At 47.1% G+C, this 27,767-nt stretch overlaps 1 protein-coding gene across 1 annotated transcript in view; it reads right to left on the bottom strand.

Moving 5' to 3' along the window:
• Arhgef18 (Rho/Rac guanine nucleotide exchange factor 18) overlaps window positions 1-27,767 on the bottom strand; it is a 91,959-nt gene that overhangs the window by 41,514 nt on the left and 22,678 nt on the right. Inside the window, exons 7-10 of the mRNA XM_051205416.1 lie at window positions 27,721-27,765; window positions 26,975-27,052; window positions 26,586-26,688; window positions 25,878-26,019 (exon numbers count right to left, since the gene is read on the bottom strand). Of these exons, the coding sequence (XP_051061373.1) occupies window positions 25,878-26,019; window positions 26,586-26,688; window positions 26,975-27,052; window positions 27,721-27,765 (368 nt within the window). The remainder of the gene's footprint in view (window positions 1-25,877; window positions 26,020-26,585; window positions 26,689-26,974; window positions 27,053-27,720; window positions 27,766-27,767) is intronic.

Raw genomic sequence — 27,767 nt, 5'->3', positions numbered from 1 at the left:
AACTTGCAGATGAATGGATACATCTTCCCCTGCCCAGAGCCACCACTTCTACCCCATCTGACCTGACACAGGAGGGCACTCTCATGTGAATACTGAACACAGTGACTGTGTCTGTGGCCTGCCTCCCATATTACCACCGAGTGCCATACACAACACTTAATGCAAGAGCTATAAAGCTATTCATTACATAGAAACAGAAGTGACCTTATGTGTGGTCCACAACTGTGCGATGACGATTTAGTCACATACAGTATCCCAGACAGTGGCTCCACAGATTAGATTATCTAGAGACACTGCAGCCGTCTTAGTTTATGGATGCCCACAGCATGGTTGGTGCTCATGTGGTGATGAAACTGTCAGGGTATTAGTCTGATTCTTTTCTTTCCTTCTTTTTTCCTTTTCTTTTTTTTCCAAGACAGAGTTTCTCTGTAGCATTGGCACCTGTCCTGGAATTCACTCTATAGACCAGGCTGGTCTCAAACTCAGAGAGATCTGCCTGCTTCTGCCTCCTCAGAGCTGGGATTAAAGGTGTGCGCCACCACCACTCAGCTCTGATTCATATGTTAAAATATATCCCATCACTGAGTAACATGTGCCTATTTACAGGTACCCAAAAAGCTTAATTTGATTCACTTTTACTCCTTTAGACTATAGCCCAGGCTAGCCTCAATCTTACTATGTAGTCAAGGATAACCTTAAATTTGTGATCTTCCTACCCCCCACCTCCTGAGTGCTGGTGTGAAAGGTGTGCACCATCAAGCCCAGTTTATATGGCACTGGGGATAGCACTCAAGGCTTCCTGCACCCGAGTTGTACCCCCAACCTCCTGAAATACTATGCTTTGGATTCTTTTGTGGGAAGACTATTAGTGGAAGTTCTCAGAGAAGGAGAGAGGGGTGCATGACAGCCCCTTCCTACTCATGACCAGAGAGCTGAGTCTTCCTCGTCTAGTCTTGCCTGCCTCACAGTCAAGTTATTTAAGTTCATGGAGCATCCCAAGTAGGCCCCACACTCCTTGTTTGCCGTTACAGCTGTTGGCGGGGCTCTGGGCTGTAGATCTTCAGTAACTCTGAGGACATCTACTAAGCACTGTGGGGTGCTGAGGGCACTGTCCCTCCCAGTGTGGGGAAGCTGGGCCCCCTTAGCACCCATGACCCGATTCTCCACTCTGCAGATTCCATGCTCTGCATTTTATTTTATTGTATTTCATTGACTGGATCTCATTGCGTAGTCCAGGCTGATCTTAATCTAGTGGCAACAGCACTACTAAGGATACGCTTTCTAATTTTTTTTCTAGTTTTCTTGGCATTTCCTTCCAACCAGGTGGGCCTAACTATGTAAGAAGCATGAGCTCCCAGGCTGGGGTGCCCATGGGGCAGATGTTGCCTTTTCTTGCAGCCCAAGCAATATTTAGTCTGCCTTCTGCTGATGAATGGGCTCCAGGGCTGTCCCTGGTGACTTGGCCCACTGGCAAACTGCTGGTTAGCCAATCTCTTCTGAGCACTGCGCTGACTGGCAGATAAGAACTGGAGAGAGATTAATACAAGAAAGAAGACGGCTGGAGAGTCTGGAAGCCTTCCTCTACTTGGGTGTCCGGTAAGGAACAGAGCGTAGACAATCGCAGTCTCTCAGTAGTAGTCACTTTTATTTTATTATGAATGTTTGCCTGTATGCATGTTTGCATGCCACATACATGCCTGGTGCCTGGAGTTGGTTGTGGGCTACCCCAGAGGTACTGATAACCAAACCTGGGCCCTCTGACTGACAAAGCAGCAAATGCTCTTAGCTCTCAACAGCTCTGCTTTCTTCTGTAAAAAAAAAGTTATTACACTTTGAAATATACTTTGTGACAGTGGACACATGCCACTGTGCATGTGTGGAGGTCAGAAGACAACTTGCAGGAGTCAGTTCTGTCCTACCACATGGAAGGCATTGAACTGGGGGTCAGATTTGGTGGCAGGCACCCCTGATTGCTAAGCTGTGGTGCCAGGCCCCTTTTGCAAGGCAGCACCAGCGCAATGCTGAAAACTGGATGTTATTACAAGGACTCTGACCTTGAAGAGACTGAAGGAAGCTCTTCTGTATGTCACCAGCCACTTGGTGCCAGCACACAGGCCATCATATGTCCCTGTGTTGAAGGGGACTGGGGGGCTGCAGGTATTTGGGTATTCCTGTCTGTATTGTAAGGGCCACTGCTACCTCAAGGGTTATTATCTGTGGTGGGGTTTAAGTTCTCTGCTAGGGGCTTTTTCATGTTAGGTAAGGACTCTGTCACTAAGCTATTTCCCTAACCTTTCTTCTGTTTTATCATCTTAACCTAACTCTTGTTTTCACTTTCATTTAATATTATGCTGTTTAGTCATTATTTTATTATGTAGCATGTGGTGTGTGCCTGTGTGTGCAGGAAAATCCCAGAGGAAGATATCAGGTGTCCTGCATTATTATTCTCCAACGTACTCATCTGAGACACAGTCTCTCAGTGAACCTGGAGCTAGGCTGGGGCCCACCAAATCCCATCAATCCTCCTGTCTCCACCCTGCAAATCCTGGGATTACAGGAGTGCGCACACAGCCATACCTAGCTTTCCCCCATGGGTGCTGAGGATGCAAACACAGATCCTTAGCTTATATGAAAGTGTGGGTGTGTGTATGTGAAATGATGGTGCCTGCAGGAGTGTGGGATCACCAGGATTGGAATTCCAGGCAGTTGTGAGCTTCCAATCATAGGTGCTGGGAACTTAACTTGGGTCATCTGCAAGGATGGTATATACTCCTAACCACTGAGCCATCTCTCCAGCTCTATCCTGCTTTTTAAAAAAAAAAAAATCATTTCTTTTTGCATTTTTTTTGTATACAGAATGAATCCCAGGGCCTCACTAATGTGAAAAAATGTCCTAACGCTAAAGCTCTATCCCAACCAACCCTTATTGTTCATAACAGCTTTAACTGCGAAGTTTTATGGTAGTGACAAGAATACTGCTGAGTCACACTCACAGCCCAACTGGGGGAAGTCTAAGCAGGGACTGCACCATTGAGCCATGCTCCCCCTCCCCCCACTGGTACATTCTAGAATGATGCTCTCCCACTGAGCACCCCCCCACACACACTGGTGCACTCTAGACTGATGCTCTCTCACTGAGCCATGCCCTTAACCCCTCACTGGTGGAGCCTAGACTGATGTTCTCAGACTGAGCCACGCCCACAAACCTCTCATTAGTGGATTCTTGCAGGGCCTCTAAGCCACACCACTAAGCATTTTTATAAATTGATATCCAAAATTATGCTCAAGGGTTTCATGTCATAGTTATAAAAAATACTTGAGAAAATCAATTTAAGAGGGGGTAGGTCTATTTCAACTCCCAGTTCCACACTTGCTTGGCTCTGTGGTAACATGGGATATCATGGCAAAAGTGTGTAGCAGCCAAGGCCTCTTATCGTATGGCAGCTAGGAAGCAGAGAAAAGAAAGGGGCTGGGTCCCAATAAATATCCCTTCCAATGGCAAGCCACAGTGACCCAACTTTCTCCTCTCCAGGTGCTCTACCCCTCAAGAATTCTACACCTTCCCAATAGCACCCCAGGCCAGGGACACAGTCAACACATGAACTGTAGGAGGCATTCAAGATCCAATCAACAGCAAATACTACACAGCATGTGTGTGTATCCATCGGCCTATCCATCCATTCACCCACCCAGAGTCTCCTAGCTACATAGACCACGCTGACCTCAAACTCGGAGTTCCACCTGTCTCTCCCTGCTGAGTGCTGAGATTAAAGATGTGTGCCACCACACTCAGCTTGTTTATTTAGTGTATGTGCCCAGACATAGGTGGAAGTCAGGGGACAATTCAAGGGAGTTGACTCTTTCAACCATGTTGGTCCTCAAACCAACATGGATCAAACTCAGGTCATTAAGTTTGATAGCTAGTGCCTTTACTCTCCGAGCTATCTCACCAGCCACTACTGTGCAGGCCAGGCTTCCCTTGAACCCTGAATTCTCCTGACTCGGTCTCTCTAGAACTGAGATGACAGGTATGTGCTACCACACCCTGAAGGTCTCTTAATGTCTATTTCCAGTTGTATTCTTGCTTAATAAAGATAAGAAGTAACTAAGGCAAATGGTTACAAGTGACTCATCAGAGAAGGAATTAGGGCAGAAACCAGCTGGCTGCCTAGTGTTGTCAGTATTGCTGTGCTGGGAATGTGAACAAATTCCCTATCTGTAAAGACTCAGGTTTGATAAGAAATGGTCCTTAGGAAATATCACCGAGGGTTCTGAAGAATGCCACCCCTCTCCCTCAAGCCCAAGTTCCCTGACTTTGTTTTTTCTTTGTCTTTTGCCTGGGGTTGAAGGGGTTGAAGCCTGGGTCCTGCACAGGCTGGATATGCACTCTACCACCCGGCCCATCCTTCTCTGCTGTCTGCTGACAGCACGAAATGAACTGAAAATTAAGCTTAAAAGAAATTAAACAGTGGCTGGAGAAATGATTTAATGAGTATGGCTGTGCAAGCATGATGACTTGATGTGGATCCCCAGGGCCCACATAAAAGCTGGGCCCAGCAAGCTGGTTGTGGTGGCACACTTTAATTCCAGCACTTGGGAGGCAGAGGCAGGTGGATCTCTCGGACTTCAAGGCCAGTCTGGTCTACAGAGTGAGTTTCAGGACAACTAGTGATACCTTGTCCCAAACAAAATAAGAAAATCTGGGCCCAGCAACACTCAGCACTGGGGGACAGAGAGGTGAATTTCCCAAAACCCTCTGGCTGGCCATTCCAGCCAACTAGTTAGCTACATGTTTAGTGAGAGATTCTATCTCAAAGAAAGAAGGCAGAGGGCCAGCAAGATGGCTCAGCAGATAAGGGAGATCGCCACAAAGCCTGGTGACCTGAGTTTGATCCCTGAAACCCACATGGTAGGTGATAAGTAACTTCTGCAAGTTGTCCTTTGACCTCTATAGGAGTGCCATGGCATGTGCACAGACATACACGTTAAATAAATAAATGTTAAAAAAAAAAATTGAGGTTGGGAGCCGGAGACATGGCTCAGCAGTTAAAGGTACTGGCTGCTTCTCCAGAGGACATAGGTTGGATCCCCAGCACCCACATGACAGTTCACATCTATCTGTAACTCCAATTCTAAGAGATCTGATGCTGCCTTATGACCTTTGCAGGCACCAGGCACAAAAGTAGTGCACGGGCACGCACACAGGTAAGACACCCATACATACAGTAGTGCACGGGCACACACACAGGTAAGACACCCATACATACAGTAGTGCACGGGCACACACACAGGTAAGACACCCATACATACAGAATTAAAAATAAACTCTAAAATTTTTTTTCAAATAAAGTTGACAGTAGGGAGAGCAGGAAGAATCCCACATAATTCCTTTAAACGCTATAAATTTAAAATAAAGCAAAATGAAAGCAAAAGAGAAAAGGGCTCGAAGATGGCTTCAAAGTTTTTCTCCCTTCTTCCTCTTTCCCTCTCATGCTCTCTCCCTATCCTTTTTTCTTCCCTGTCTTGTCTTCTGTGCATATGCTTCTCTTATTGGTTATTGAATAAAGCACTGTGTGGCTAGTGGCCAGGCAGGAAGGATAGGCGGGGCTACCAGAGGAGAAGAATTCTGGGAAGTGTAGGCAGAGGGAGTCATCATGTGAGCCCGGGAAGAGAGGACACTAGTCAGGCGTTCTCTGGTAAGATAAGACTATGTAGAAATACATAGGAGTTATGGGTTAATAATTAACACAGAGCTAGCAAAAAAAAAGAAGCCCAAGCCACCAGCCAACAGCTTTATAATTAATATAAGTCTCTGAGTGTTCATTTGGAGCAAGATGGCTGCAGAACCAGGCTGGCGGGAAGATCCATCTGTAACACTCATGTAGCCCAGGTTGCCTTCCCACTCCCTATGTACTGGAAAATGGCCTTACCCTCCAGCCACCATCCTCCAAGTACAGGGATCTTAGGTGTGCAGCAGCAGATCTGGTTTGTGCGGCATTGAGGATACAACTCAGGGCCCCACACATGTGAGGCGAGCACTCTACCCACTGACTTACAGCTCCAGCCTATCCACTTTCCACTCTTATTTTATTTGGTTTTTCAAGACAGGGTCTGTGTAGCCTTGGCAGTCCCTGGAACTCACTCTACAGACCAGGCTGGCCTCAAACTCATGGAGATCAACTGCCTCTGCTTCCCAAGGGCTGGGATTAAAGGCGTGGGCCACCACCACTACTCAGTATCCACTCTTTCTTTAATGAGACAGTGTTTCTTGTAGCCCAGGCTGGCATCCAGCTTCCTTTGTAGCCAAGAATGACTTTGAACTTCTGAACCTCCAGCCTCCACCTCTTAAGACGCTAGAAAGGCAGGCAAGCACCACCAGCCTCATCATTAACTTGATGTGATCCTCCTGCCTCAGCCTTTCAAGTACTGGAATCACATGTGTGTGCCATCACACTTAGCTTGATAAGTTAGTTTTCAAATGGCTTGCTTCTACTGAGTTCTCCAGGCCAACCATCGCTAATCTCTGAATCTGAAACACAAGTGCACTAAAATACAAAACTTTTTAGAACACCAAGATGGGGCAAGTGGACAATTTCACACCTGGCAGATGTGTACAAAAACAAGGAAAAATGACTGCCCAAAATTATCTTCAAATGGCCCAGCAAGACGGTTCAGTGTGCAAAGGCTTTTGCTGGCCATCAAAGCCTGACAGCTTGACCCAAGGAGGTTGAGAACGCCCCTGCAAGTTCCTCCACACACACACTCTCCCAAAATAATAAGTTATCTTCAAACAAACAAGTAAACCAAGCCCCTTCATCACACAGTAGGTATGCATGTGGAAGTAAGGTGGGATTGGTGCTCCCTACTGTGTGGGTCCTGAGGCTTGGACTCAGGTCATCAGGCTTGGCAGCAAACACCTTCACCCACTGAGCCAACTCAAGCCCCAACACAGGCTTTGAGGGCAGCAAAATGGACTGCCTGGGCTCACAGCCAGTGACTTGCCCTGACCCCTCTCAAGCCTGCTCAGCTAACTGGAGTCACACTAAGACCAAATGAGGAGGAATCCAGTGTCTGAAGATGCAGCCAGGTCCTCCTCCGCTGATTCCCTAGTCCCCAAACATACTGCCTAAGCAATTAACCCCTGAAGGGGTCCTTGGCACTTTTCCAGAGTGCAGATGAGATCAGGCGGATGGGTTCCATGCAATCCTCAGGACCTCAAGGCATCGGAGGGCTCAGCTCTGCAGGCCTAAGCTACCTGAGTACTACCACCCACTCTCCCCACCCCCGCTCCCAGTAAGGTCCATCTACAAATCTGCCCATCATTAAAATGTCTCTGGGGAATAAGAGTTTGGCAAGAGAATGACACTGAATCACAGCCCAGGGGAGCCCAGGTGACTGAAGAAGGGTGCTACAGCACACAGTGATCAAAGGAATCTGGAATGTCTTAAGTCTTTTCACCTAAGAAAGATGTCATAGGGTCATTAGCACTGGGTTTTGCAGTATGAGTAAAAGGTTGTTAGGAGAAAAGAAGGAAGGGGAACCACATTCCAGAAGAGGGCAATGGGAAAGGGGAAGAGAGGAGACAAAGGAATGAAGGAAGGTTTACCAAGTGGAAGTTAGTTGTGAGTGGGTGGCATTGTGCTGGGACAGCAGGGCTGGGCACATGGTTCATTCTTTTGTGCTTTTACTTCCTGCACCAGGCTGTGAATGGAGGGAGAGGCATGATGGAACCTGCGTTTCACAGAGGGAATGTGACAGGCAGTCCAGTAATTAAAGGAACGGAGCAGGAAACTAGTCTGGTCATCTGCATTCCAGATGACAAGTCCTTTAAGGAAGCCATAGGGTGAAATAGCAGTTGAGGGAACATGGTGGGGAGGGAGGGGGGATACAGATGAGGGAGGGATATAATCTAGGTCACCCAGGCAGGATCTAGAGAAGGGAGAAGCAGAAAGGAAACCTGCTCCTGCCTGCTTAAAAGCTCACACAACGCAGGGTCAGCTAGACACTGACAACGCTGAAGGATGGTGTTCGCTAAAAACAGGCAAACACCAGGATGGAGCCTAGGCCCTCATGCACGTGAGGCAGTTCTCCATACCCTGATGCCCACCAGGATCTCTCTGGAGGTTTCCAGACAGGCTCTCCATTCAAGCCACGCCCCCTAGCTCCATATTGGGGGATTCTATATAGCTGGTCCACCGAAGCCACACCTCCCTCTACCCCCTCACTGGGTCCAGGTCCTGTTCCACTGTCACCGATTATCTCACTGAAGGAGTAAGGGTACTCCTGGAAGGCAGGGATGTTGTTCGACACCTGCATTCCCCAGGGCAGGCAGCTCAGCACAGCCTCTTTAGCTCTAACAGCAACCATGCTGGGATTGGAAAGTCCTCGCTATGAGTTGAGTGCAGGACTCTGGGCTTCTTTACACCCAGGTCCAGCTTGCTGGCCTCAGGCAACTCTTAAATTGCTGGGAATTTTCAGATCTTGGCCTCCAACATGATAGGTAGTTCAGGCCCCTCCAGTGGTCTGTGGCCTCCAGCTTTGATAAGGCTTTCTTCCCGCATCATCTTCTCTACGTGGACATAGTAAGCAAAAGCTTATCCGCTGGTGCAGAAGTCTAGCCCAGCTGGGTGGCCCCTCTCAAGATGGTAACAGTTCACTAATAGGCAGTTTCATCCATCCTGTTACAGGCCTGGCTAGCGGCCAGTCAGCTAGGAACTGTTTTAGTGGCCATGTGCACGCTGCCTGTGGTCTCCAAGTTTGGGAGCCAAGCACATTTCCACATGAATGTGGTCAAACTGGCTTCCATGGCTGGGGGACTCCATGTTCCAGAGCAGGAGGCTGCGGTGACAGGGCTTTTCCATGAGGATTCTGTCAAACCTTTACTGTCACGGTCATCATTGTCATCAGAACACCAATATGGCTCAGTAAGCAAAGGCACTTGGGCACCCCCCCCCATTGGTCCCAGTTTGCCTTTTAAACTGTACATTAGGGGCTGGAGAGATGGCTCTCAGGGGCTAACATACTTGCTGTGCAAGCATGAAGACCTGCCTCTCATATCCAAGTACAAAGTCAAGTGTGGCAGTGTAAGCTGGGTTGGGGAGGGTCAAAGGCAGGAGGATTTCTGAAGTTTGCCAGATGTGTATCCAGCTTTAGCTCCAGTGAGAGATCCTGTTTCAAAAAATAAAATGGACAGGGATAGAACAGGGCGCCTTATGTCCTCTCCAGGCCTCCATGTTCACACCTGGGTGCATGCACTTGTGAACACACACATATACATACATATTCATACTCATACTCACATACCAAAAATAAATACATGGCACTCTGTGTCATATGTGCGTAAGAGATGTCAAGTCAAAAGAGGAATTCATGAGGAAGAAAAGGTTCTAAAGGGAGTAGAAGATGGTAACCAGGTAAGAATTACATCACAGTTTCTATCACGCACGAACCCAGGTTTAAATAAACACAAAAACCAGTCAGACATGCTGGAGGGTGGCTCAATGGACAGGACATTTACCATGTAAGCATGAAGGCCAGTGTGGATCCCTGGACCCATGTTAAAGGCTGGGCAGGCATGGTGGCTGCTGGTTAATTCATTCCAGCACCTGGAGAGCTGACATGGGACCCCAAGGATGAACTGTGAGAACAGCCAACTCAGTGAGCTGGAGTTATAGGGAGACACCTCAATAAAGTATGTATGTGTGGGAGGGGAAATTTAATGCCAACCTGAGGCCTCTTCATGCATATGCACACATGTATGCCACACACATGTGAACATGTAAATGCATGCATGACACACACAAATACACATAGGTGAGATGGTTCATTGTGTAAAGGTGAAGATTGCAGTTTTATCACTGTAGCCCACAAAGTGGGTGGCCTATTAAGTTGTCATCTGACCATGACCACCACACACACACACACACACACACACACACACACACACACACACACACACACACACCACACTAATAAAAAGTGGTTAGGCACAGTGGAATATGCCTATTATCACAGTGCTTGGGAGGCATAGACAGAACAGGTTTCAGGCTAGCCTAGCTTACCTAGAGAGTTTCAGGCTCAAATAAAAATAAAAATAACAATCAAAAAATCAAGAACTGGGCATGGCAGTATATTCCTATAATCCTAGCTCTCACAGGCCGAGGCAGAAGAATGGCCAATCTGTGTTATCAGCAAGTTCAAGGCCAACCTGGCCTCCAAGTGACCCTTTCTCAAAACAAAAAGCACAAATAACAACAGGAAGGGGGCTATTTGGGAGGAAGAAAATTATGGTGGGATAAGAGAGTCCTAGGAGACTAAATATGCACAACATTCACCAGCATTTAAGCACAAAACACCATGGTAATACCTATTACTTTGTATGCTAACATAAATATCAAGACGTTATTCAGTTAATAACAAAATAGGAAATAACATTATGTAGTAATGTAACTTTCAAAAGCACTACTCATGCTCTGGGATATTTTAAACCTTATTATTCATAGTGTAAAAAGTAAAATAAAAAGTATTTGAACACAAAAAAGGGGGGAAACCCTAACCCAAGCCCTCCAAGACCCACATGGTAGAAGGACAGAGAGAGAGAGACAGAGAGAGAGACAGAGTCAGAGAGACAGATCAACCACCCTATTAAGGGTAAGATTGACCATCACCCCGAAGAAATGGCCTTTATGTGTGCACTGGGAGAGGGGCATTCATTACATCTATGTTTGACACCAGGGGCACAAGATCTATGAGGATCCTAGCAACCCCACCCCCTTCATGTGGGCATCACAGAAGTACAGCTGCCTGCTTCTTCTGGGTATCTATTTATATGTAGCCCAGGTTGGTTCTGAACCCTCAATGTAGGCCAGATGACTCTGGACTTCTGATTTTCCTGTTTTCACCCCTCAAACACTAGGGTTATGGTGCACCACCACACCCAGCTTATGTGGTGCTGAGGGTAGAACCAACAGCTTTGTGCCTGTCAGACAAGCACTCGACCAACGGGCCTGAGTCCCAACCCCTTTTAGGAATCTTTTCTGCTTGTTTTCATTTCTTCATGAGACAGCCTGACACAGGCCAGGCTGGCCTTAAACTCACTATGTAGCCAGGAATGACTCTGAACTTTTGAACCTCCTGCCTCTATCTTCGGGGAGCTGGGGTCATAGGTAACATTAGCATGCCTGACTTCTGCTTTATGTTGTAGTGGGCATCAGTCTTTTAAACTCAACTGGTTACTCAGAAATCAAAACTGGGTGGTAAGATGGCCAAATGGGTACAGGTGCTGCTGCCTCCCAGCCTGACAACCTGAGCTCTATCTTCAGGATCCACACGGTGTAAGAAGAGATGTGACCCTTGCAAGCTGCCCTCTCATTACCACTCACTAAATAAATGTAATAAAATATTTAAAAATAAAAATCTGTTAGTGTCTAGAAATAGTTTTCATGAAAGTTGTCGGTTCTGAGAAGATATGTTCAGTGACTACACAGCAAAGCTTCCAAACCCCACTCTGGCACTACAAATAAAAGGGGGGGGGGCTGGAGAGATGGCTCAACAGTTAAGAGCACTGGCCACCCTTGCAGAGGACCTGAGTTCAGTTCCCAGTGTTTACACTGTGTGGTTCCCAGCTGCCTAGAACCCCAGTTCCAGGAATCTGGTCCCCTCTTCTGGCCCCCACTGGCACTACATGCATAGGGCACATATACCTATGTTCAGGCAAGCAGTCACACCTAAAACTATATCTTAAAACAGAGACAGAGCCAAACTTCATGAGTGAGATAAAGAGCAACGTGTCAGCAGAGGGGCCATGAGGACAGGGACATCAAACACTTGACAAGTCAGAGAGTGTTTTTCTTTCAGAGACTAGAAAAGCATTCTTCCTGGGCCACAGCAAGGCAGGAACTGTGGACACAGGATGTCCCTCTCCCAGGGGGCCTGTTTCCTTTTTTTGACTTTAGAAATGAGTCCTTTGGCTCATTCCATTTCTGAAAAAAGGTAAATCAGATGGAGTCAGGGCAGGGGAACCCTGGAAGGGTGCCATGGGAGGAAGGCTCTAGTCTGAACTTTCCAAAGCAGGAAGTGGAACAATTCTTTTTATCCTGGCAGAGGGTCAGCAAGATGGCACAGCAGGTAGGGGAGCTTGCAGCCATGCCTGACATATGAGTTTGATCCCCAGGATTGACACAGTAGAGCTAGAGAACTAACTTTCCCAAGCTGCCCTTTAACTTTCACATAAGACCCCCCCTCCCCATAAATAAATAACCTGGTAGTAGCTGAACTCTTTGTAACCTATCCCCTAGATAACACACATCGGAGCAGAAAAAGGATCACTCAGCTTCTGAGACCAGCAGGTCTCCTAACCTGTGGCCTTCACCACATTTACAAAGCCACACAGCCTAGAGACAGAACTTAGAAAGGCCAAGGTGAGACATGGCTGAGTGGTAAAGTGCTTGTATTACAAGCTTGAGGACCACAGTCTGGATTCTAGGCATCCATCAAACAGCCAGGTTGTGGGAGTGTGCACCTGTAACTCCAGCTTTGGGGAAGTGGAGACAGGCAGAGATCCTGATGGCTGTCCAGCCAGTCAGTCTAGCCAAACCAGTAAGCTCCAGGTTCAGTGAAAGACCAGGACTCAATAGAAGTGGACAGGGACTGAGAAGGACACTAGGCACTGAACTCTAGGCTGCATGTTTGTGTGTAGGGATTCATGAATACCAGGATGCACTTTCGTGCATACACACACACACACACACACACACACACACACACACACACACACCTTCCTGACCTGCCCTTACCACAAGTGCTAATAGACTATGATCCATGGGTCAGACACTTGAATTTGTAAATAATCTTTTTATTGGAACAAGGCCACACCCACTCAGTTACATATAATCTGCAGCTGCTTTGGAGTAGCTGCAATGGACTATTTGTCCTCAGCCTAAAATATTTACTACCTGGCTTTTTCCTATTGTTTGATCAATTCCACCTCATTTCTCTCTTCCATTGCAACTCTTCTATCCCTACCACCACTTTCTTCGTGTGTGTGTGTGTGTGTGTGTGTGTGTGTTAAGACCCATGGAGTACTCTGTACTTGGGTAACTGGGCCTCTCAGGGCCACATCCCTGAAGAAAACCAACCCTCCTTCCCTGAACAGTCACCAATGAACAGTATCTTCTCAGCTGGGGGTGAGACTTCAGAAGCCTCTCCCCTGTCCAAACTCTTGGCTGACTGGATAGTGTGCATACTACCTGGGTCTTTGCAGAAGCAGTTTGCTGGTCCATCTACTGTATCTAATTAGCTTGTTCTGGAAAGAGGGCCAATTTCTACCATTCCCCCCCCCCCAAAAAAATGCAAAGGAACACCCATTATTATGCTTGACAGCATAAGGGATTAGAAAGGAGGAAGTACAGAGGGGATTAACTATGCTAAACATGCAAACAGGAAGCAGTTTTGGTCTCTGGGCATCTTAGCTTCCCTACAAGCCTAAGGAGGCTACTATAAGGGCTCAGAAGCTAAGGGCAGTGGCTGCTCTTGCAAAGGTCCTGGATTCAATTACCAGCATCCACATGAAGGGCCACAACTACCCATAACTCCAGTTCCAAAGTAGCCAATGCCCTCTTCTGACCTCCACAGGCATCAGACACAAGAGTGCATACATGCACTCATACATATAGAACAAAAAATTTTTTAAAATTTTTATTTTTATGTTATGTGCATCGGTGTTTTGGCTGCATGTATGTGTGAGGATGCCAGGATCCCCTGGAACTGGAGTTACAGACAGTTGTGAGCTGCCATGTCGGTGCTGGGAATTGAACCCCAGTCCTCTGGAAGTGCAGGCAGTGCTCTTGACCACTGAGCCATCTCTTCAGCCCCAAATATTAAAAAATTTAAAAGAAACTTTTAACTTAAAAAAAAAAAACCAGCTATAAACTGTTCACATAAGTCAGCAGGGGGCAGGCAAGATGGCTCAGTGAATAAAGACACTTGCTGCCCCAAGTCTGATCCTGAGGCCCAGGACTCTTACAAGTTGTCATCTGACCTTCACAAAGCTCCCCATACAAAATAAATAAGTAAATGAATAAATATGCAATAAAAATTTTAAAATGTAAATCAGCAGCCAGTTCCTAAGGTAGGAAAATTCCAGAACCTTGCAAAGGCCTTCATTAGTATTCCTTTTATAACTACGATGGCGTGAGCTTGAATATATTTTAACATATTCTGCATATTAAGGTCAGGCTGCAAGCTGGCCGGGACAGGGGGTTGGTGGAAGGACTATTTTATTCCTCCCACTTTTGTCTCTAAAGATATAGGGTCTTGTGTTCCCCAAGTGAGGTCACACACCTTGGCTCAAGTGATCTTGCCTCAGTCTATGAATGGGCTGGGGCAACCGTGTCTGGTTGATTTTTATATTTGGTAACAGTGACATTTGGTTGTTTTGTTTCCATTCTCACATGTGTGTATGGGTGGGTGGGTATATGTATATATGCATGTTTTCTATACATGTGGGTACACATATGTGTCCTGTGAGCAAGTATATGGAGGCTTGGGGCTGCTGATGGGAATGGTCCCATCACTCACTCACTCACTCACTCACTCACTCACTCTTTCCACATGACTCATGAAGGCTGAGTCTCATCAAACCCAGACTCAGCAGCACAGATAGCATCACTAGCTATCTTGCTCTAGGGATCCCTGGACTCTGCCTTCGGAGGCCAAGCTCACAGGTGTGCTGCCAATCTTGCATTTATATGGGTTCTGGGTCTGAAGATGATGGAACTCTCTAACCACTGAGCTGCTCCCCAGCCTCAAAGGTGATAACTTAATACATGGGGGGCTGGAAGAACTATAGACAGTGGGGATAATATCTGACAGACAACAACATTTATTTATTTGTTTGCTTGTTTATTTATCCAGGCAGGTTCACATAAAGCACAGAATGGCCCTTTAACCATGATGAAGCTGAAGCTATGTTGAACTCCTGATCCTCCTGCCTGGACCTCTCACATGCTGAGGTTATATACCATGTGTCTTTACATATCCTTTTACATTTGTTTTGGGGGACGGGTACATGCACCACATCAGCATTAGCAGCAAGCACCTGTACCTGCTGAGCCACCTAGTAGCCCCCACCTATTTATTCTTTACAGTAAATTGTCTCCATAGTCCAGGTTCAAATTTCTTCTACAGAGTCTGACACCTTCATCTCTTCCTTCTGTGGGTTAGGCGGCTCGAAACATACCGCGTGAACTTCAAAATGCTGGGAGAGTACTGTACGGGGTGAAAGTCTCACTATCTCATATCTGGAGTGGTGGGATGGCTCAGCTGGAAAAGCGTGAGGACCTGACTCTGGATCCCCAGCACCCACACAAAGATCCCACTCCACATTGCTGCTTGACCCTTGCCATCATGGATAGTTTGTAACTTTCTCCTGTGGGGCTAAGTCTATAACTGACTTTACTTCCAGTGAACAGGCTAGCTGGGAACTCAACATTTTCAACGTCAGCCTCCAGAGTGAGAAGACAGTCTTATACTGAGATGTCTAGCTCATCCTAGCTCATCTGTATTTCTTTAGAGTTCTCCAAAATGTTAATTCCTTCACCATGTGGCTAGCTCAGTTTCAAACTCTTCCTTAAAATTCTGTCCCAGGGCTGGCAAGATGTCTCAATGGGAAAGGCATTTGCTGCCAAGTTTGATCCCTGGAACTTACATGGTAGAAGAAAAGAGCTTCCTGTAGGCTGTCTCTGACTTACACATGCACACATGCATGCACACACCCATGGGCAGTGCATATGTGCACAAACAAATACATGTAACTAAAAGTTGTTTTTAATAGCTCATCCCATGGGGGCTGGGGAGAAGGCTCAGTGGGTAAAGTGTTTGCCAAGCAAGCATGAGAACCTGAGTTTGTTTAGAATTCACACAAAAATCTGGGTGTGGTGGCACATGTTTGAAGTCCTGGCACTAGGGAGGCCAAGACTGCGGGAGTTCCTGGGGCGCACTGGTCAGCCAAACTAGCCTAGATGGCGAGCTCCAGACCAGTGTTAAAACCAAGGCAAGGCTGGGGAGGCGGCTCAGAGGGCAAGTTCAGGATGTGCAAGCATGGAGAGCCAAGTAAAGCCAAACCCAATAATGTACATTAGTAATCCTGGCATTCCTACACCAGGTGGGAGGTGAAACACGGGAATCCTGGGTAACTCACAAGCCAACTAGCTTTATGACTGCCACAGCAAAAGGGGACCCTAGCTCAAACAAGGAGAGGACTGACACCTGGAGTTATCTTCTGGTGGATACACACATACTCACACACTGCATTGTTTCCAGTTCCTTCCCTCCCAATATACTCAGTCTTGAATTCACCAACTGCTACCAACTTTATACTTATTAACATATCTGTGTGTGCATGTGCCACGGTATGCATTTGAAGGCAAGACGACAACATGAAAGTGTTGACTCTTGCCCCCCTCCAGAGTCTCAGAACTCAAACTCAGGTTATCAGGCTTGACAACAAGCACCTTTCTCCTATGAGCTATCTTGCTGTCCCAATCACTACCAGTTTTAAAATGTTTTCATCACACCAAGAAGACACTTACAAGCTTACTTAGTTGTCACTCCCCCAGCCACTGGCAAGTACAGATCCACTGTGTCTGTGGGGAATGCCCACTCTGGACACTCCAAGTTCACTTATGTATCACAACTTTTTTTTTCATTGCTGAATGTATTTCATCATATGGATGGGCTACATAGACCAGACCAGCATGGACATTTGGTTTGTCCCATTACTGAACTTTTATGAACAATCCTGGGAATGTCTGGGCACAGATAGACCTGGCTTGCAACAGTTTGTATTATGATTTCTCAGCTTTACGACACCACAAAAGTAATACACATCCATTCAATAGAAACTATCCTATGAGGTGTCTTGGTGCTTGCTGCACAAACATGATAATTCCTGGAACCTACATGTGATGGAAGGAGACAACTGACAAAGTTGTCCTCTGCCGTCCACCTGAGTGCCACGGCAGATACGTGCCCTGCCCCCCCCCCCCCGAATAAACGTTTAAAAAAGAAACCATACTATGCTGCTTGTACAATGTATTATAATGCATTTTTTTTTTCTTTTGCTGACACCAGGATCCTAGGCCCTCATGTACCACTGATCTACCACAGCAGAACCATTTTTACTTTTTCATTTTGAGGCTCAAGGTGATCTCACGCTCACCCTGTAGCCTAAGAAGGTGTTGACTTTATGCTCTTCATGTTTCAGCTTAAGTAGTAAGTAGTTGGAGTGGTACACTTGTACTACCAGAGCAGGTTTTATTTATTTACTTAAAATTATCTCATATGGCTGGAGAGATGGCTCAGAGGTTAAAGGCATCTGCTGACAAACCTGGCAACCCGAGTTCAATACCCAGGACTAACAAGGTAGGAGAGGACCAATTCCCCCAAGTTGTTGTTTGCTGACCCTGTACACATGCTCATACCTCTATATACAAATGTATACACCCCTACACACACACCCTATAGACAGACCCCTACACACACACACTCTCTCTCCATGCAATTAAAAACTTAAACAGCTCACAAAGTAACCCGTTTCTTTACATCATTTTCATACTTAACTTGGGTCACTCTCTACCTGACCTCCTCCAATACACCCTCCCACCTTCAATATTTCCCCTTCCACTTTCATTATCCTATGTGTTCTATTGCCTCCCCTGTCTCACAGGCCACTTTCTAGTTTCCCACCTAGATGGCATATATCTTCAACAATCAGAAAAGCAAGGATCCACATATTCGATAAAACACGGTATTTATGAGGACCCGGCCCAGCTTTAAATGCATTTCCAACTTCTGATGGTTCCTCAGGACACAATCTCACCAGAAATCAAAGACTACACCCAGAGCATTCCTGTGTGGTGTGTGCACCTGTGTGTGTGTGTGTGTGCGTGCATGCACTCGTGGAGGCAGGCTGGAGGAGGAGGTTGGTTGTCCTCCTTCCCAGAGTGCTGGGATTAAAGGTGCAAAAATGCACAAACACACAAGCACTTTTGGCTTCTATTTGCTCTGGCTTTTAAATACAAGTGCTAGGATCTTCACTCAGGTTCTCATGCTTACACAACAAGCAACCCACCTAGCCCTTGCCATACACTTTTCCAGAGTTCTGTACCCTTTCTGGGATAGTCCCTTCATTCTAGGTTTAACTTCAAGATTGTCAGAGTCAGTTTTTCCAAAGCAACTACAGCCTTCTAAATTCCCACTGGGAGTATAGAAGGGTCTCAATCCATCCTTCCCGACATCTGCCCTCCTCTCCTTTTCCCCTCTGGCTAGAAGGATGGAACCTGCAGCCTACACTTGCCAGACAACCGCTGTAGAACAGAGCATGCTCACAAGTCCTCATCTCTCCCAAACTTCAGTTAGCACTTCCTGGATCACATAACAGGGTCACAGTGACTCACCAATCACCATAACCTCCAGTGCAAGCATCACAAACTTGCTGCAAATCCAAGGAGGCTCAATGGCCTTGCTCTACATTTGCAGAGCAACAGTGAAAATCCCTGAGTGGTATATTTCAAAGGTAACTTTATGGCATATGACTTGTATCACAACAAAGCTGTCACATTAAAAGAGTAAAAGAAGTTGACATTTGATCCTAACCAAATTGACATATTGAAAATGTAACCATACACTGTTTCTTAAATGTGTTGTCAGAACCTTTAGAACTCTCCCCTACTCCCAAGATATGATACAAGTCAGTGTACCTGCTATTAATACTTTGTTTTTTAGACCGGGTCTCCTGTAGCCCAGGATGGCCTCAAACTCACTGTGCAGTCAGTCACCTTGCCTGTTTTGAGGACTGGAGTTACAAGCTTGCACTACCACACCCTGGCTTACATAGTGCAGGAGACCGAACCTGGGCTTTGAGCTCAACACAAGCACTCATGAAAGGAACCACATTCCTGTTGAGCTGAACAACATTTTATGCCTAATTGAGGGGATGGCTCTATTTACTCATAAAGGCAGAGAAGCCAGCTGAATTCGGTTTACTCACAACTTGATTTGAATGAGAAAGAGACCTAGTGACAGCCGGACAGCTGCAGGGGCTGACACGCCAAGCTCCACTGTTTTTAAAGTTTTCCTCACTCCGATAACTGCATTCCTCCTCGAAAAATTAATTCCTCCAGGTCCCTCCAGAGCCGGCCCCTGAACTGTCTTGCACCTGGTGAGAGGGGATTTTTCACAAGGTGGCCAGCTCTAGGTCCCTTTCAGCAGGGAAGGCGATTACTTAACAAGTAACAAAGAAATAAGATGGGCTAGGTTTTAGACAGGATTTGGAGCTTTAAATAATTTAAGGCGGCTGGAGGTGAAAATTGCTGAAAAGTCACAGATGGGGTTGGAAGAAATGGAAACATGACCCAGAACAGGAGAAATGAAGGAGACCTTGATAGAAGGATCAGAACTATGTTAAACTCGTGGTAGATAAACACAGGGAGGCACAGCTGCTTACCACAGCCAGGGTGCCTGGGTTGGGTAAGCAGCGCAAGTGGCCAAATTGCTACTGTGTGACAAGAATGCAAATTACACCCAGCTATGCAAGAAACAGCCCATGGGCCCGGCCACTTCAGTAGGGAAAGTCCGGAGCCATTCACCATGAACTTAAAGAAATCACAGAACTTCTTAATTCCAATAACCTGTGACATTGAGAATAGAAACAACCTGGGTGCCCAGCCCTTGAGAAGTTGGGGTTCAAGGCCAGCCTGGGATAGGGTAAGACTCTAGCTGTGCCAGTTTGTGAAAGGTGGAAAGACCCAACCCACTTCACAAAGTTGCCCTGTGACCTCCAGGAAATAATAAATAATGGAAATAAGGGGCTGGGGAGGTGGCTTTTTCCTAATATGCAAGGAACTGGGTTCAAGTCTCAACACAGTAAAAATAAATAAATGATAGGAAACAAATGTTTACTCTTTAGAAGATTAAGCCTTTTTTTTTTTTTGTTTGTTTGTTTGTTTGTTTTAGAAGTCCTTGTTCCGGGCTTAGGAACCAAGAAAGTAACAACCAGGAACAAGTCTAAATCCTGACCGTGTCCAAACCACCAAGACACCCAACTCCTCTGGACTCACCAACCATCTAGGCTTTCGGGTGAGAGAGGGCTCAGTGGACAAAAGTAACTGGCAGCACAAGCCTGGCGACCCGAGTCTGAATCCCACACTCGCAGAAGTGGAAAGAGAAGCTACTCCAAAGTTGCTCTCTGGCCTGCAGCACCCTCACTCACACACAGCAGGCACACAAAACAATCCTCTGGGTCTGGAAGCAGGTCCATATGCACAGGTTATATAACAGTTGAGCATCGACCATATGCCAGACATTCCAATACATCCCTTTCACTTATTACTTCACTGAACCCACATCTAGTCCTCATTCTCATTTTAATGAGAAGACTGAGACTTAGTGATGTTACAGAACTGGGACCAGAACTCAGAACACCAGGTCTGATGTGACACCAAGATGTCTCTCCTTACAGGTCAGACGCCTACAAAAAACAAAACAAAACAACAACAAAAAAAAAAAGGAAAAAAAAAAAAAAAAACAAAACCACAAGCAAACCCCAACCCCTTCATCTTCAAATTGCCCTCGCTTATCAAGCTGTGTGCACACTCTCAGCAAGAACTGGAAAGGCCCTCGAACGCCACAGTCCCGGATTCCAAGGCCCCCAGAACTGAGCAAAGACGGAGGAGGGAGACCTGCTGCTTCTCTGATAAACTTGGAGGAACTTCCCCCCTCCTGGCCAGCCATTTCTTCACCTAGCTACAGGTAATTAAAAGAGAAGATAAGGAGAGGACAGCAACAACAAAACGCTCAATTTGGCTGCGAGCAATCAAAGTTGCAGCAGCGCACCTGCTGAGTTCTCAGCCCGGAAGGAATCTAGAAAGCAAAGAGCGAAAACACTCCCGGTTTGCACCCAAACGCTCGCAGGCAAAGGGTGTCAAGATTTCTGGAGGGCCTAAAGTGGTGCAAGGGATTGCTGTGGGCGACACTCCACCCTTGACCCTGGCTCTGGTGTCCCCAAGCCAGGAGCAAAGAGCTGCGCTTAACTAAGTGGCTTTTCTCTCTCCTTTCCAGGAAAGGTGGCTGCAACGTCCACGGCGCTGGGACAGGGTGGCTGGGTATGGTCTGCACCACTACACCCTACATTCTCCACTTGGAAACCCCTTGTATGAAGAGGTCACCTGCATGGGAGGCGTGAACGGCCCTGAGGCACCTTTGGGAGTGTGTTGTCTAGCAAACAGTTCCCAAAGGATCCCCGGCTCCTGCGCCGCGAAAACCGCCCCGGCCCCCTCACCTTTGCAGGGTCCCTCACAGGCCTCTTTCTGCCCTGCTGGCTCCTGGGTCGCTCCCTGCAGCCTCCGCCCGGCCTCCCAGGAGCCGGAAGCGGTGTGCTGAGCGAGATCAAGCTGCGCGTGCGTAGGCCGTCCCCAGGGGGCGGGGCCCGGAAGGGGGCAGGACCTCGTCAAGAGGTGGCTCCTCCAGGCACCTGGGACTTTGGAACTTTGCACTTAGCTGGGTCTATGCTTTTATCAACCTTAGCCCTCAACATGCATGTGTGCAGGTACACACAACACTCGTGCACACACGTGCAGTCACACATACGCACCTCACACACAAGCACCTAGAAAAACGGAAAAAGAACAGAAAGCAAAACAGTTACAACAACAACAACAAAAAATCCTCATAGCTGATAGGGTGTGAAAAGCACAACAGATTTCTCAAGTATCACCTACTGCTAGCTTTTGAGCCTCGGTCCTCTCCTTTGCTTAGGAGTACCTTTTCTTTCTTTAATAAACTTCCCTCCTTCCCTCCCTCCCTCCCTCCCTCCTCAAAAACCCCCACCTAGGAAGCACAAGATGCCTGCAAAGGAGACCGCAGAACACCAAGAAGCATATCAAGGATCCTACTGGGGGCTGGGATGGCTATGAATTGGCCTGGTGGTGAAAGGTGCTTGCCACCAGCCTGATGTGTGATACCTCAGACCCGCACCTTGGAAGAAAGGAACGGTCACCACAGAGTGGTTCCTTTGACCTCTAGACACACATATGCCATTAATATACAAGTGCCTTCCAACCCCAACATAGGAGGGGATGTCAAGGCTGGAATTAGAATAAGTGACTTTGGCAAGGATGGAGTTGGTCAGAAGAGTGCTTGCCTAGCATATAGGAAGCCATCCCCTACACTGCAAAAACTGAACATAATGGCATATAGTTATCATCCTAGCACTCAGAAGGTGGGTGCAGGAAGATCAGCAGTTCAAGGCTACATAAGAATGCCAGGACAGACTTGGCTACAGGAGAGCCTGCCCCAACTAAATAAAATTAAAAACATAATGAAAGTAAATAAGGTAGAAAAAGTAAACATGGGATGAAACAATGGCTTTAGTTCTGAGGCAAGAACTAAGTTCTGATTAAGCAGGAATTTTTTTTATCACTTATTTTTATTTCTTGTGTGTGTTTGCCTCAGTGTATGCATGATGCCTGAGAAGGCCAGAAGAAGGTGTTTGATCCCTTGGAACTGGAGTTATGAATGGTTCTGAAGCACCATGTGGGTGCTGGGAACAAATCATGGGTCCTCTACAAGAGCCCCAAGTGCGTTTAACCGCTTAGCTATCTTTCCTGCCCCAAACAACTTCTAGTTAGACAAAGGGGTCCGTTTGTGTAGTCTTCAAAATAACAACAAAACCAAAATTCTTGGGGTGCTTGCAGCCAAGTCTGACAACCTGAGTCTGATTCTCCTCAAGACCCACAAGATACAAGGAGAGAACTGATTCCAGGAAGAAGTTCTCCACATTTGCCAATGCACACAGACACATGTGGGATTTTTTCATTCAGGCTCAGTTTCCTCATCTATGAAGGAAAAGTAAAGGTAGATGAGGATATATCTCAAGTAGTTAGGTGTTTGGGACAAAAAGTGCCGAGCACATTTTGTGCAGTTATCTGCACAAAATCTCCAGGACCACAACCTTCATTCAGGAAATTGGAGTTTGCAAGAACTGTTGCCTGCCAAGGATGTATTTATTGAGGTTTATTGATCAGCCAGCTTTGGTCTGCTTTACTCACTGCTGGTTCATCTAGCTCGGGGATGAGCATTCTCTAAAGAGCCCTCCAGAAAATAGTTCCAACATTGCAGAACATGTTGTAAATGACTCGCTCCTACCAGCAGCATCGAGCAACTTGTACAGAAAGGGAGGGTGAAGATGTAGCTCAGGTGGTAGAGTGCTTGCCTAACACCCTTGAAGCCCTTGGTCCCACACCCAGCACCACATAAATTGGCAATGCAATGACCGTAGTCCAAGAAGGACTGGGAGTCTAGATCATCTTTAGCTACATGGCAAGTTTGAAACTTGAGGGCAGTCTGGACTATGTGAGACCCTTTCTGAAAGAAAAGGAGCAGGGAAGGGAGAGAGAAAGGGAGATGGGGAAGCCACTGGGGGGGGGGGAAGAGGAAGAGAGAAGAAGAAAGAAAAAGAAACCATGACATCACACCTACTCGAAAGTAGGAAGACAACAAGTTCAAAGTCTTCCTGGACTACTGAGTGACTTCAAGGGCAACCTGGATAACTAAATGAGATTCTGTTTCAAAAAGTACAAAGTAGGCTGGAGGAGTGTCTCAGAGGTAGGGTACCTGCCTAGAATTCCCCAGTGAGAAGCTGGGGGCATAGCACAGCAGAACACTGGCTTATATGTTGTGTCTCCTTGGTTCAGTCACCATTACAATAATAGTAGTAGTCACAGGCAGAATTACAGTAAATAGTAGTAGTCACAGGCAGAACACCCATAGTTATTTAATTAGCAAAATGACACTTTGAAGGAGGGGGTTGGGTGGTGGGCCAAGACAGGATGATGATGAAAAGCCTGCCATTAGGTCTATTGTTCTTACTTCCAAGTCTATGCACACCCTAAGGCCTCCTAGTAATCTCATAACTCGTTCTCACCTGGGATTACTCTGTGCAACACTAACACAAGACATTTGACAACATTTGGAGACATTTTGTTAAGCTAGGCAGGTGTTATTAGCGCCTAGTGGGTTGAGGTCACTGTTGTAAGAGTTACTTGGCCCCAAATGCCAATAGTACTGATGTCCTGCACTTGAACCTTGAACTAGCCTGAGTCTTGATTGTAAATACTCTGTAGTTTGAATTCTTGCTACAAACTGCATACACATATGCACAAGCACATGCGTGCCCGTGTGTGTGCACATGCACACACTAGATAGGTTGGCTTTGAATTCACTACCTAGACTACTTCAGTGTTGAACTTCTGATCCGCCTGCCTCCACCTCCTGAGTTCTGGGATCACAGGCTGGCACCTCCTATGCTGAAGGTGGAGCTTAGGGCTTTGTATATACCAAGCAAATGCTCCAACTGCTCACCCATGTCTCTAACACCATCTACTACCATCATATACCAACTACCACACCGCTTCCTCTTTAATTCTCTTCAAAATTGGGCTTGATTTCAAAAGGGCACTGTTCTAAATCCCAGTGGCAATCAGAGTCCTCTTTCCCTGGGGATTCCAGCAACCTAGGACTGTTTGCTAAGCACAAACTCACACCTGTCAGGTAGTTTTGGGCAGCCAACACCCCCCACCTTCTGCCCCCCCCCCAGGAGGAAACTCCATGCTATAGGTTGAATTGTCTCCTCTCAGTTCATGTAGTATAACCCCACCCCTCCCATTATTGCAGAATGAGACCATGGCTCAGTAAAGAACCTTGCCACCAAGCCTGATGACCTGAATTCTATCCCCGGAACCCACATGGTAAGAGAAGAGAACTGACCTCTGTACCCACACACACACATTCACACAGAAAACAAAAATAAATAAAATGCAGTTCAAATAAAGGTCAAGCCCTTGCTCATGTGGTCTTAACTCACAATGAGCTTCATAATGTACTAGGTTGAGTCCCTACTCCAATGTGATGATGGGTCCTTAAAGGAAGGGGGATGGGGGTGTGGCCTGATGACACAATCAGTAAAGACTCTTCCTTGCAAGCTCAAGGACCTAAGTTCAATCCTCCAGAACACATGTAAAATACTAAATAAATAAAGATGCATGAAGGGCACAGTACTTGTAATTCCAGTAGGTAGGGAGAGACAGGACAGTCCCTGGGGCTTTCAGGCAGCAGCTGAAACAAACAGCAAGGTCCAGGTTCTGTGAAGACCTTGTCTCAAAAAATGGAGAGTGACGACACATGGAGGCAAATACATGGAATTAACCACTAGCCTCTGCATGAACATGAACACATGTGTGTACATGTCCATGGATGTACCTGTACACACATCACACATAAAACAAGATGGAATAGCACATGAGGAAGGATGGCCAAGGTTGTCCTTTGGTGTACAGACTTGAACACCTATCAGTGCACACATGCACAAACACACATAAGACATAAAGAAAAAAGAAAAGAGAGTTTGGAACCCCAGTGTTCACACGAGATTGCAGAATGATGCTGTCACACGCCTTAGAGCTACCAGAAGCCGGGAGAAACCTGACACCCTTCTGTAGATACCTTAACCTTGGCCAGCCAGGTCTTGGAACTATGACAAAATACATTTCTGAAGTTTTAGCCAGTAAGTGCGAGGTATTTTGTCACCACACCAGATAAATGCCCCTCCTGAGTCAAGCTCCTGCTGGATTTTTAGAAGGTCAAAACACAGTTGGGGGCTTAGTCACCATCCTCACTGACCTCTGCTTCCCTCCCCGTTACTGTTGATACTTGTTGATACCGGTGAGAGTGAAATGGAGCCAGAATGTTCTGGAGAATGGAAGGACATAAGGAAGAAAGAGGGCTGACACCCTCACTGGGTGGATAGATGGGACTGGACTCACCTGAACTCAGCAAAGGCTTGCCACACAGAGGACAGTTAGAGTGGCCCAAGAAGGTTCCGCGAACCAGCTGGTGCCCGTTGACACACTCTCGCCTCCCTGGAGAATCCTGAATCTTATCCTTTAGGTGTGCAGGACTCTTCCCCTGCATGAGACAATTATAGGTCTCAGGACATCTTCTGCGAGGTATGGTGTAAGCCCCTCAATGCACACCAGTGGCCAGGCCCCTCCCCTGAGGACCTCCAACCACCATGTTCCACCCACACAACACTCTTAACTGCTCTCACGGCTGGACCCAGCCCCCACCCTACAGAGTAAAAAAAAAACCCAAGTTCTGGATTTGAACTTCCACCAGGCTGCACCCTAAAAATCTCTACCCCTCAACCCCCCCCACAAGAAATCCTTTACAAATCCTGTTCAGTTCTCTGCTACTTCTCATCCGAGCAGAGACAGCACCCCTCCTGGGATTTTCCCTCCCAAAACATCTCCTGTGTGAGGTTTGCTGTGGAGTATGATTTTGTGGTATTCCTTGGCTCCAGGCTGTCAGGATACCTTTCCCTTCAGAGCTGTAACACTTCCATCTGGTCCTCTTACGTCCTCTACCTCCCTGTATCCAGCTCTGGCTTGAATCCCAGGGTTCCTGAGTCAAGGCTACTTTACAAAGCTGAGGAAGAGACGGACAATCCCTCCGGTTCCTGCTCAACCCCTCACCTTCTCCTTCTGCCTGGTGACCCTGCTTCGGAGGGAGCTCAGGCTGCGCTTCACTCTGGTGCTCTTGTCTGTCTTCTCATTCTTGCCTGCACCATCCTCACTCCTACAGGGTGGGAAGGAGGTGACAAGGGGCTCCAGGCCACTCCGAGGCAACTCTGAGAGGTGCTTCTGGAATCTGTCTCCCCCTTGATGTGACCTGTTTATGGTTCCCATCTTCCCTTCCCTTTTTACCTTTTCCTCTACTGCTGCCTTCTCCTCCCCTCACCCTGCAGCACAGCCAGTCCTTGAACCCATGATCATCCTGTCTCATCCTTTGCTCTCTAGGTGCAGCTCTTAGGGGACTTGGCCTAAAGGCCCTACTATAGCCACCAATGGTGGCCTGTGCTTACTCAGACAAGAACTCAAACCAGGTGAGGCTGGTGTGGGCTCCTCCAGGGCTGGTGGACATGTGAGCTCGCTGGCGGGCCCTGTAGGAGCAGAGTAAGACAGACAACTAGGTCTCCAGGCAATTCAGTCCTTATCCTTCATTTCTGCTTCCCAGGACTTCAGAGTCCAGGCACATCCCAGCAGTCCTGTCTGAGGGCCCACCAGCCCATACGGGGACATGACAGCAGGCTGTCCAGCAGAGGGCGGTGGTACTGCGTCTTGGACTAACCACATGAGAAGTCAGGAAAGTTTTCTGATAGGTTTTAGGAAACAGACACGGTTTCTCCTTTGCCTCATCCTCTATTAGGCTTCCTTTCTTCATCTCTCCACCCTCCTCTTCAGCACCGTCCCCTTTCTCTTCTTTTTCCTTTTCTTCCTTCTCCCCCCGTCCCCCTCCCCACCTCATTCTTAGCCTCCTCCTCCCACCCTTCCTTCCCTTCCTTTGGCAGAGTCTCACTACATAGGTCAAGTAAGCCTTAAACTCCCAAGCTTTCTGCTTCCTAATGTTGGGGTGGCAGGCAAGTGTCATCACACCCATCAGCTCCTTTCTCCTCTCTCCCAGATCTCTGTAACTGTCTGCTCCCTACCTATGCCCGTTCTTGCCCCCTCACACCTGTGTCCCCCAATGCACACACCCCTGTTTCTCCCTAACTGCCTGTGTTTGTTTTCTCCGGCACCTAACCTTCACACCTGCTCCCTTCCCACTTACCCATGGTACTGCCGAAGCTCCTGAAGCACTTGTTGCACTATCAACCT

This window comes from Phodopus roborovskii, unplaced genomic scaffold (genome assembly GCF_943737965.1).
Source record: "Phodopus roborovskii unplaced genomic scaffold, PHOROB, whole genome shotgun sequence".
In the NCBI taxonomy this organism is placed as follows: Eukaryota; Metazoa; Chordata; class Mammalia; order Rodentia; family Cricetidae; genus Phodopus; species Phodopus roborovskii.
This window is presented reverse-complemented; position numbering and strand designations above follow the sequence as displayed.